Source organism: Lepidothrix coronata, unplaced genomic scaffold (genome assembly GCF_001604755.1).
Source record: "Lepidothrix coronata isolate B3197 unplaced genomic scaffold, Lepidothrix_coronata-1.0 Scaffold1, whole genome shotgun sequence".
NCBI classification, from domain to species: Eukaryota; Metazoa; Chordata; class Aves; order Passeriformes; family Pipridae; genus Lepidothrix; species Lepidothrix coronata.
Window position 1 is genome coordinate 1,180,149 of NW_016690181.1, and position 12,515 is coordinate 1,192,663.

General features: G+C 38.1%; 1 protein-coding gene across 2 annotated transcripts in view; it reads left to right on the plus strand.

Annotated features, from left to right (window-relative positions):
• Positions 1-108: 108 nt before the first annotated feature.
• ZNF106 (zinc finger protein 106) overlaps positions 109-12,515 on the plus strand; it is a 34,917-nt gene continuing 22,510 nt past the window's right edge. For both annotated transcript variants that reach the window (XM_017811707.1, XM_017811717.1), the window contains exons 1-3: positions 109-215; positions 7,843-7,928; positions 9,208-9,269. In XM_017811707.1, the coding sequence (XP_017667196.1) occupies positions 7,875-7,928; positions 9,208-9,269 (116 nt within the window). In that variant the 5' untranslated portion in view covers positions 109-215; positions 7,843-7,874. The remainder of the gene's footprint in view (positions 216-7,842; positions 7,929-9,207; positions 9,270-12,515) is intronic.

Below are 12,515 nucleotides of genomic sequence, written 5' to 3' on the forward strand. Positions count from 1 at the left end.
CGCGGGCACGCAGACGTGCCTCCCGGCGTGCAGCGAGGCCGCCGGCCCATTGGCTGTGCGGGCCGCGTCCCCGCCCCACCGCGCGCGCGGGTCTCTGCGGGGCGGGCCCGGCGCGGGTCCGAGCGGACGGCGAGTCTGGGGCGGTCGGGTAGGGCCTCCGCGGTGCCGTAGGGCGATGGGCTGCCGGGCCGCTCCCCTGGCCAGGGGTGCGAGCTGTGAGTACCGGGGCTGCGCGGAGCAGAGCGCTCGGGGGGCGCTGTGGCGGCGGCGGCCGGGGGTGGTGGGATTCGCTCCAGTTCTAGCGGAGGGGAGGGTCTGGGGGGGCAACGTGGTCAACGCGGCCCGGAGAGGCTGCGACAGCGGGGATCTGCCTTGAGGCGGGCATGCTCCTTGTTTTGCCTGGTGAGCATACTGTAGTGCTACAGTGATCCCTGAACTTTGTTATCCTGCTAGACCCGAGCTTTGTTAGAGCAGGATCTCTGTTACAGATGTGGAGCTGCCGTGCGGTCTCTTCATACCTGCCAGCAGCGTTTCCAGGGATGAACTGTGGCTTTGAGTAGAATGGCTTAGTTACCTTCCTCATAGCATACAGCTAAAAATTGTGTCGAAGTAAAGTCATGAATGAATGTGGTGATAAGTATCTAGTAGCCTAAAAGAAGTAGGACTTACAGTGTGAAACAAGCCTTAGTTGTACGATGAAACATGAGGTACCATGTGATCATTCATCCTTGCAAGCAGGGTAGTTCACATGCAAACTTGAATTATATTAAGAGCTGTTCAGGGGTGCTTATGAACTTTAGTTCATAAAGGTTTATGAAACATGGGATAGTGCTGGCACTGATGATTCAAGTTTATACCTCAGTATAAATAGTAGTATCCTCATTGATAATGGTTTGATCAAAATGTCCTCACGCAAGTAAAAATGTTCCTTTTCACCTTCCCTCCTTGCTGAAGTCCAGGTTTAATGAACAAATGGGTTCTGAGGCATGACCTGAGAGAGAAGAGGATTGAGGTTTCCTGGACTTTGTTTTCAACATGAGTTCCTGGGTCTGCATTTCCTATGTGTTTGCTGGTATTGCTGTTCTTTTGTTATTTGCTACTTTTTTAGTTAAGCCTCAATTACTACATTAAGCTAATTGACTGTTTTGCTGAACTCATAGATCCTAGCCTTAAAAAAAGACCATTTAAACCTTCCAAACGTTTGGTTAATAGCTTTGCTGAAGTTTGAAAGTATGTCTTCATTAGCACTGCAATATTTGGGATTATTACTGATGGCTCTAAGAGCCAATATGTTGTGGCTCTGTAACTTCTTACCTTGGAAAATAGATTCCTATCCTGAAGTCTCTTCCGTTAGAGGCAACTGTATTAGCTTTTTTTTTAAGTCCTTGCTTGACTTCAGCTGAACTGGCAATTCAAGGCAGCTACATTTGCACCACTGTGTATGTTCCACTAATGACTGATTTTTGAATGTAAAGGTAGTTAAATACATGCTATATTCTGGCATTTTCAATTTGGAACAAGTCCTTGGTTTTAGCTGAACTGTATTTATCTGTTACTTGAGTCAGTTTGGTTGCTGTGACCAGTCTTTGGTTACCTTCTAGTCCATATGTCCAAAAATGCCACGTGTTTGTAGAGATGCCAGGTAAAGGCACCTTACTTTATGCAGGACTGTAAATCCAGTGAAAAGAATGACAACAATCATGATCCTCCAAATATGTACCCAAATTGTGTACAGAGGTACTACGACTTGTAGATAACTTTATCTAGGTAAAATGGAGGTATTTTTCCATAATTTTTCTTTCCACTTTATCTTGTAAAGACAAAATTCATAACATATCAAGAATCAAATTTAAATTTGTTCAGAATCACATTTAAATTGTTAAAGCTCTTCTTAACATCTGGTCATTGTCTTCTGTGAACTCTGCCACCAGATGGTGTCATAAGATGTGAGGTGTTGTCTGACTCGAGCTCATTCTAGCAAAGTAAGAGGATACTGTGCATTGCAAGTAACTTCTTCGTTTTTATAAAAGTGTTTTTCATATTTGTAGTGTAAAATTTTGGGGTTTTTTTCATCAAGTCCTAGACTATTTTACGTTTTGGTCCTAAGATGATGGAGCTGCTATTGTTCAGCCCTGGGACAAACTGCATTACAGAGATGGAATAATTTAGACAGATCCCTGTCTTTCTATTACTGGGCAATTAATGACTGCTATCTTAATGTTTGGGATCCTTAACTTGAATTTTCTTGGCATGAAAGCTCCTCATACTGAAGAGTGACCTAACTACCTTGGTTCAAGTGCCTCAAATCACCCTCCAGTGGTTTTTCATACTCTGTAATGACAGTATAAATAGAGGAAGCCCAATTACAGACTGAATACTCTCCTTACTTGTTCTTTTGTGTCTATATGGATCTTTCTTAGGGAGCCTGAGTTATTTTGACAAGGCCAGGTACCTGCTTGTGTGGAACTGCAGTAGATGGGATGTATAGAGTAGTCTGTTTCGATGTGGCTTTTGAGTCCCTGTTCTTAACTTCTAATCAGTGAAAGAGACATTTCCTTCCTTGAGGAAGGAAAAAAGAGAGTACAACTAAATGTTACAGAAATAAGAGTCAAATTAAGTGTCTGGTATTTCTGTAATTCTTAAGGAGGTCTGTAGGCTGAAGACCCTTTATAAAGTGACTCAAGGTTACCAGAATAAGCTGGTAATGTGAGTTCTCTTGTAAGTCACAGAAATATTTAAATCGATTTGGTTATTTTTCCTACATCTTGTGGATCACTATGTTGCTTCTTAGTAAGAATTTGTCTCAGTAATTTTCAATTATATTTGAGGCTGTAACAGTAGTAGGGGTAGGAAAATTCCCCACTCCAAAAGGTGGTTGTAGGGGTCTTAGATGGAGTACTATGTCCAGCTTTTAAGAATTCTTTTGAAGTGCTTTGGGCAATCTGGAAAGAGGAACAACAATTTTAATAGACTCAAGAAAGTGATGTTTGAAGAAAACATCTGAAGAAAACAAGTTTGCATATACCTTAAAACAAACTGGGAGTATAGGGGAAAACAGAAGCTTTCCAGGTATATGCATTTTAGTCTTCTAAGTGACAGCATACAGCAGTAATGCTGAACAGCACTCAATTCCGATTAGGACAGAGTATATTCCTGAATATTCTGATGAGTAAAAATCTGTTGTAATAGCAATAAGGCATTTACTTTCACTAGGGAGAAATGATCTCGATTTACAGCAAGGAAAACTTAGTTCAGATATTAAGAAATTATTAGCATTGCTATGTATAGGGAATTAGAAAGATTGCAATTTGACCTAAAGAACTTCGACCTATTAGCTAAGTCTTCTCTTTTGGCTCAGTGTCAACACAGTTGAACACTTGTCTTCCCAGTTATAACATTTGATGTGCTGCTTCAGTGCTGAGGGGTCTAATGTACCCTCAGTATGTCATGTGGGTGAAATTAAGTCTTGGAAAACAGGGAGAAATTTACCTTAAAAGTTTGGCTTCTGCTACAATATTTTAACTACTTCGTGTGTAATTTAGTTTTCTCCTTTGCCACATTTAAAAAAAAAAACAAACCTGTGATTACAGAGTAGTTTGTACACTGCATGATAGCATGCTGGAGAAGAATAATGACTTGACTATAGTCCTTAAGTTTCTGTCTGTTGATTGGGTTAAGTTGAACAGATCAACATCTTGGAAGGAAGGTTAAAGCACCTCCCACATGTGCCCAGAAGTAGGGTTAAAGTAATTAGTGAAATTAGTAATACTAACATAGTAAATTCAGATGCCTCAAGGGCAACAAATCTGGGAAGAAAAGATAGTCTGTGAATGTTCCTACTTTATTCTGTGTAAATTCTGCTTGAGATGATGAAATTTGAGCATAGGCCTCTGTATTATTGGTGTTACTATTCTACAACTCAACTGTTAGGTGTACAATTGGTTGCTGCAGGAGAGAAGTCACTAAGGCAATAGGAATGACACCTTTTTGAGGTGCTGAGGAATATGGTGCTGCAGAACATTCTGAACGGTGAATTTGTAGGCTCTTGTTCTTCTCAAGTGTTGCATTTCCACTGCTGTCTGTAGGGACATGCAGCATTTAGGCAGGCCTTTAGACAGGCCAGCACTGCTGATCTCTTTGAAGCCTCTTGAGAATTTCTAGACAGCTGGAATGCCAGGCTGCCTGCCCCACTCCATGGCACTTGTGGCTTTATATAGTCAGACTGTTCAGCCACTAATCTGTAGGGGATTTAATCTTGACGTACATTTTTAATGTATGTTATCCGGTAAGGTTGAATAACTGTGGACAAATGGATGCTGTAGCAGGAAGTGGTCTAATGCCTTATTTTCTTTGTAGACTATTTTTACTTGTGAGAATTGTTCTCCAAAATCTCTGTAGCAGACTTGCTTAATTTAATTAAAACTGTGTGGCATTTCCAAAGCTCTGTGCAAGTGCAGGCTTTGGGCAAGTTGCATTTATATGACGTTGTAAAATGCATCTCTTCCCTTGAAAACAAACAAATAAAAAATCATTCACTGAACAATTACATTCCCTCAAAATAGAAAGTTGTTGTAACATCTCATTTGTTTTCAATGCTCTACATTTTGCTGTTGACATGTGTTTCTCTCTTAGGTTGTGGTGGGGGTCTTTTTTGGCAAAACCTTATCTTTGCTTGCAGTTTTCTCATTTTTTAGAGGAGCTCGTATTCCTGCTCAAGTTGCTTAAAAGTAGTTTCCTATGTTATACAGCAAGGTGGTGATTTCAAAAGCATGAAGTGTTAAATCTGATAAAAACTGGAAGGTTGTTTATATTTAAAGTTTGTGATTTGTTGGTGCTGCTAAGAATTCAAGTGTCTACATTATCTAGAGAAAGCTTTGTTTCTCAAGTTTCTTGGTATGAAAGTTTTGCGATTGGACAGAGCAGTATATGAGGAGATGAAATGCTATCAGTGACTACAGGGCTTAAAAGCTGTCTGGTTCTTGTTGATTTTGCATAGTGACTGAGGAAATACCATGGATTTATTATGTGATTGGAAGTTCTTTTACAGTGAAATTGAAGTACTTTAATTAAAGTGAGCCATGAGTTTCATAGAAGGGTTTGGGAGAAAGCTATGGATGATGTGAGGTGGTTTATACCTATGTAAGACAGTAAATCAAGAGGTGATCTGGAAATAGGATGTTTGTCTATGTTCTCCCAGTCCCTGTAGCATCTACTGAATCTCTGCTTCTGAGTCCATGCCTCTGAGGCTTCTCTCTTTAGAGATAAAAGTTCCCTTTTCATAGTGACATCCAATAGCATTTGAATTCCATTAGTATTTTTAGTACTCTGTCATAAGTAATGCCCAGTTGATTGGGCGGTTAGCCGAAAACTCTTCCTGTAATCGTGTATAGTTACTATATATTTTAATTAGCCAAAACAGGTGTAACGTTAGCTCTGCTGGTGGAAGCTATTAAATGTTACGTGCTAACTGGCCTGCTTTTCCTGATTTAAGTTCAGGCTGCTTTTGCTCTTGTGCAGAATGAATTCTGTAAATACTTGGGTGATCTTGAACAAGATCCTGAGCACATGTAGGGCATTATTCCACTAAACTACAAAGTAGTGCTAGTGAAGGACGTTGGGGGAGTAGAGAGTATTTTAATACAAAAGGAAGTGTCTGAAATTGGTGCAAGGATTAGCAGCCTTGCTTTTCATGAGTACATCCTTATTAATTGCATTAAAACAGCTTTCCTATGTTGGATAGGCATCTAAACCTTTGTCACTTCTGTGTGATCAGTAATAATTCCCTTAGATCTGTTGCAGCTGCGCAGATCGGTGTGTAAACAGTATGCTGATGATGTGCTGCTATGCTTGCCTAATAACTTAATGGAAAATCATGAGGCCTCAATACCTCATTTTCTCTTACTTATTAGCTTTAACTTTCCTTAACTGCTGTCTCAGCTGAACATGTTTAAAACCAAGTTATGCTCTTTATATGTGCTTTTAAAATAATTTGTTCCAAAACAGGGTACTTCTGTGTCCTGACTTTCCATGAAGGCAGGTGCTTTTGCATGCATATCACTGATACCAAATGAATTTATACTAATGTTCTATATGGTCTAGGCTGATAATCTTCTGAATAATCTTATACATTTTTGGGGGTGATTTGTCAAAATAAATGACTGTTACTAATGATTCAAATACATCAGTTGCCAATGTGATGAAGCTAAAAAGTGCATATTTAAACACTATCATGTATTTCACTGAGGTCAAGAATGGTGGTTAGGGAACATGAGATGATTGAATCTCCTGTTGTATTTTAAGTGTGTTTGTTTTGGTATGATGATGCAGATTTTTTTTAGGGAGGAAACTCTATGTTGTCTAAAGGTGCAAAGGCTATTGCACCTCTCAGTTCCTTCCCCTTTAAACTGGACAGATGCTGGTGCAAACCTTAACTGTAAATGGCCATGCACATCTGGAGGTAAAAAGTTACTTGTCAAAGAATTACAATTTGGACTTAGAGGGGTGTGGTTTTACTTGCTGATTTTTGTTTGTTTGCAGTCGGACGGTACCACTGAATGTCAGAGCTGCTTTAATTCTAGGTAATCTGGATTTGGTAAAAATCCAGTTCTTGCCCTTTGCTCACAGCTTCTAGTGATCTGGAGGTTTTAATGCCCCTGATACAGAAGGTCAGTGTTAAATAAGAACTAACTTTGTAGGGTCAGCTGTGGAGAAGAGTTATTGATGAAGGCTCTTGCAGTTTAAGTTTGATAGTATTAGCTAAGTTAACTCTGAAGTTGCCTACTATGAGATAGCAAAACTTAAGAGGATTTGTATTTTTGTGTAGTAGGAAAAAGGTACATTTGTTTCCAGTTTAGGGTGAGGAACTGCCTCTGCCATGTCAATAAAAATTGACAGTAATGCTCAATCATTCTGCATTTTAGTATATTTTAAGAGAAAGAAAAGGGAAAAGATTATACCCTGTTCCTTAAACGGGCATGCCTGGCTTCGTATTATAACTTAGACAGTTATGTACCTCTCTAATTTAGTTGCTCTCCTGATGAGTTAAACATTATGATAAAATACATACAACATTTAATTTGACCTGCTGCTGCTTTCGTTTGCATATATGCAAGTCTTAAGTAGATCAGTGTTAAAATGCTTAATATTCTGGTGCACAGTTTTGAATAATCTTCTACTCTTGGGAAAATTAATAGGTTTTATTAATGATTCAAACACATATGGTACCCAAGCAGAGCATGGTGTTAGAGAATGTATCTTAAAATGCTGTCTAAATCAGTATTTCAGTACATGATAATGCATAGTTCTTACAGAGGCTAATGAGAAAAATACGAAATTAAATCATGTTAGGTTTTATGAATAAATGGATTGATAAGCCTTGAAGGCTGGTGGTCTTTGATATCATGAATGGCCTTAGTTTCATTTTCCTTAAATATCTTCCTTGAGCCCTCCTCTGTACCAAAATAAAGATCTGAGTTTGCCCTGCTTGGTTTCCCCAGTTCCTCTCTCCTTGTCATCATCCTAGTGGAAGAGTGCTTTGTTAATCTGAGTAGTTGAGAGGATTCCTACGGATCTCTGCTTGTAGAATGAGAGCTCTGTCTTGGAGGACAAGGAACAAAATGAAAGAAATGGAAAGCTACTTTTTGTTATAGATGTTTTAGATGACTATTCAAAACTACCTTATCTTTTTTGAAGAATATTGACTATGCATGAGAGGCATGTATTTTCTTAAGCTCAGCACAGGTGTTTTCATGAATAGTAACTTTTTTTACTTTCCTTAGTAAAATGGATTAATGAAAAAGTCATCCTTAACGTTGCTTATTTTTGTATTATTTTTATTTGCAGGTATGGGATAAGATCTTTCCAGAGTAATAAGCATGGTTCGGCAACGAACATGTGTATTATGTCACATTGTGTACAACTCAAAAAAGGTAAATAATCAATGGTTTACATGTATTGGTAAATACTAATATGAAACGTGTATGAGAAATGCTTCCATTGTAAAATTGTGCGAAGTGCAGTTCCCATCTACTAAGTATATATTGCTCTAGGTCTATTGCGAAGAATGTTTTTGCATGTGCTTTGGAGTATCTTTCTTGAAATAAGCTGTGAATGTGCTTGCTTCTGAATGCTAGAAATGATGAGGTCTTAGAGTTTTTTATATTATTTTATAACGATACTAAAGTGAAAAACACAGTCATTTTGCTGTGAATTGTGATGTGTTAAGAATACTGTAATACACAATTTAATTCCCTTTGAGAAGTCTGTGTTTCCATATGAAAGGACAAAGTGAAATTGTATAGCACAACATGTATTTTTATTAATGGATCAGTTTGGTGTGCATCTTCTGTGTACTGCATATTATGCAAAGTCTGTGTTGAAACTGAGTGTCTCTTAGCGGACCTTCATGTATTGCTTAGCTACATGGCATGTGGAGATGTTACAAATGCCAGTGTGTTAATTCACACAAGTCTTCAAGGTTGAAGATGTTCCTTTCCCTTTGAATATGGGATTTCAAGGGCTAAGAAGGACAGTGATAAGTATCTGTTCTTTGAAGATTTCCAAACACTTTGAGTCAAACACCAAAAGAAAGTTAAATGTTCTGAACTGCTTGTTTTTCCTGAGTGATGAATGTTCTTGCTCTTCCAGCAGCTCCCTTTCAGGAATTAATTATAGCAGCACTGCAATTCATGGATCAAGGTTGCTGTAAACAACAAACTGACATCTCAGTTTCTGAAGTGCATCTAGCAGAGCAAAATAGTATGTGATGATGAAATTGCAGCTATATTATTACACAAATGCAGAGAAATTGCTCAGATTGCCCGGGAAAACTGTTTTAAGTGTCGTGATTCTGAAGAGTGGTATCAATAAGACTTTTAATTAAAATGACTGTCAACAGTAATTTGTAAAAAATTAATCTAATAAGCTTTACTACATGCACTGTTATTCATCTTTCTTCTGGAATTCTGCTTTCCGTGTGTTGAATGTTAAGGATTCCTGTGTGTCCTTCCGCAGGAAGGTGACGTAAACTTCCTGAAAGCATGCCTACTGGTGCTTTCACAGTCACAGAAACAGGAATGGCAACTGCTACAGCCCTATAGGAGTGGAGCACACCTTTGTGCAAAGCAGGAGAGTTCTCAAAAGTGAGCTTTTCACGTACAATATTACCGTTTTGTTTTGACCAATTTTATTTTTTTTCCCATGTTGAAGGAGATGGAAGAACACATGAGAAGCATGCTTCACCACAGAGAACTTGAAAACTTGAAGGGAAGGTATGAGAACAATCTTGCATCCTTCCTCTCCGTGCATTTAGTATGTCACTCTCTGGAAGAGCTCATGACGTATTTCCCATACAAGCAGAATTGCACAATTTATTTTTATGTATCACTTGATAGGATGCCTTGTCATAAAGCTGGCAATGAACATGTTCTCTTAATGCCAGGAACTCAGGAGGCAAACAGAAAAACTCATCTGCATTTCTTGGACTGCAGTGAAATAAAATTACTTTATTCTAGGCAGTTTCATGCTTGGTTTCTTGGAAGCACTAGAATTCTGCCTTTGGCAGAATCATCAACACTGATGTTTTCCTTTTTAAAATGTTTTGGGATTTTTTAAGTTTTCAATGATGTAGAAACAGATGTTAATCTTTTAAAGTACTGTGAGAAGACTGATATCTGCTTGAGTGACTGCCTTGTCGCTTGCTGTCCCGGTCCAGTTGTGTGGTTAAGGGATTTTACCATGGTGGATGGTGTTTTCTTTCTGGTTAAGGGATATTTAAATATCATCCTAATAATATGGAATCAAGTTGCAACCAGAGTATACTTAAAGGCATTTTCAGGTATGTGGATTTTGACATAGCCAGAGATAATTAAAAACTATCAAATACCTAAGTATTTGATCTACAGATCTAATTTTTAATCATCTTGCAGCACAAACTTTATATGGAAATGGCAAATCTCTTTTAAATGTCTTTTAAAGGACTAAGAAGTAATCCTCTTTTTAACTCTTAGAGGTGTGGAAGATTCATCGTGTCATGACATGTGTCTTATACCCCGGGAAGGTAGACTCCTTCTGTTCACCAGAGATAAGATGCCAAAATAAGTGAAATTTTCAACTGATCTCAAAATAATTGTTAGAAGAACAGAAATGCTCTACAAGTTAGCTAACCAGAAGCCAAAAAGCTTCTAGTGCAGAGAGCATTCTGGTTTTGGAGCAACCCCACCCCAGCTGTTCATTAACAGAAGAAATCCCTTTCATGCTCAACAGAACAGATCTCAACTGGCATGATGCACTTGATCCCAGCCACATCTGCAGAACATGTCTAGCTCCCAAGACCCCATTGTGTGGGGCATGGCAGAGAAGGAAACAAAATTATCTGGGGTTTTTTTGGTTTTGTTGTATATTCTTTTCAACTAAGTAGCTGTATGAGGAACATTGAGTCTACAATCTGAAGTACACATCTAGTAAATAAAGCTCTTGGCTGCTTTTATATTGAGAATACTTCTGTCATGTTTACCTCAAACTTCTTTTGGCTGCCTTGTTGAACAACTAAGATTATGTGGTGTTCCCATACGGTAGGGGAATGTGTAGACATGATCAGTGTGTGTCATGGAGTGTGCTAATTCTGGCTGGTATTAATGAGGATAAGGAAAGAAAAGAACTGAAGGAAAAATAAATTTCCTTAAGTGAACTCCTAGCCAATTCATTTTCAATTAAAGCAGTTGTTCATATAGAAAAAAATAGTGTTGTTTTTTCTTTGGGCTCATGTAGATTAACAGCAGTCAGAGAAGTCTAGTCACTAGCCACCTGAGTCTTCAGACTGTCAGTTGGTACAAGAACTACAGCTTTGTAATTAGTAACTCTCAAGTTAGAAGTGATAGAAACAAGTTCTTTGTCCTCAGGCCAGCTGCTAAATCACTGGCTTTGTCCAAAGTAAATACAACTTTGCATTTATTTAGTTAGTCTATAAATGAAGATGATAAAAATTTTATGGAAGAATTGAACCATTGATCTTATGAAGGATGTGGATTGTTCTCTAAAACCTAATTAGTACCACTGGGGTATGTTTCTTGTTGAAGTGTCCTGTTTGAAATTATGTAAAAAGAATATAGTTTTCAGCTTTGTGTGCTGACATAAGTTAAAAATAAGACTTACTAGCTATGCATAGCTGTGCTATTTATGAGTGTGGAGAGGGTTCTTCCAATAGCATTAGTAAATTTAGTGGTTTGGTTATCTCTGTTGGATTAATGAGATAGCCCAAAGTAAAATATATAGTATTTGGGCTTTGAATATTTATTAGTGAGTGTGAAGTGTGCAAAATGAAGTACACCCAACTCTGGAAAATACAGACTAAATTTGGAAGCTACTGACCTTGTAAAAAAAATTTATCCAGATGTTTAATCTGAAATTAGTTGGGCTGCAATATACAAAATAATTAAATATAAAAATTCTAATTTTTAATATTTAGTCTGTTTAAAATTAAATCCTTTCTACCTGTGTGTGAATGACTGCATTGGTTAAATATCTCAACTACATTAGTAGGAAAACTACTGATATCCTTGATAAATAAAACATAGCTGCTGACACTTCATTAACCACTCTGATAAGGGTGTTGCCTTAATATCTTGAGTGAAGGTGCATCTTTTCATCTTTTTCTCATTTTATTTTTAACTGTTACCTAGAAAAAATGAGGATTCAAAAAGACATTTGTCTTTTTCCTTTATGGATCCTACTTTCTTGACCTCAGTCATGAACTGTGTGTTGGTATTAAACTTCCATTCTAAGAATTTGGTCTCAAGTGTGCCATGGGGACATGCAGATCTGCTTTTATTAGCTGGCAGAATTGAAAAAAGTATTGTGGACGCACTCAGTGAGTCCTAACTTGGTCCTGCTGAGTTATTTGCAGTGGACTATGCTCTGGTTAATTTTTTTCTGATTTTTATTTTTTTTTTACCTAGTGAACATATTTTCCTTGTTTAGGTTTCTTATTAGCAACGTATTTCCTTAACACTGGAGTATTGAAAGCATTTGTCTGAAGAACAAATATGGTATTTTTAGAAATATGAATTTCTTAAAAAGAAAAAAAGTAAAAAAATCTTGTAACCTTAATCCAGTATTCACTGAAATATGAGTAAAGCCATTTGTCTGACACAGCTGTCAACTTTCTCCAGCTGAAATAATTTCTGTATTTTTTAAGATAAGTCCTCTAAAGTAGAAAGTAGACTTCATGCACACTTGAACCAAATAAAGTACAGTGAACTGAAGACACCCTCCTATCACTCAGTGTGCTGTGGAGTCTTTGGATTCCAGGCAGCAGTCTCAGCTGTCCCAGTTTAGGTTATGTTGTATCAGGATTGGCTGTATCCATGTACTGCCTCCTCCCTTTTCTAAATTTCACTGGGGGAAGGCTCAGGGCAAGGATTAAATGTAGATGCTGTCACCAGGCTTCCCCAGTGCAGTTGGCACCATGGAAGGGCTTCAGAGCTCCTGCTAGCTCTGTAAGCCTTCCACTCTGCCTC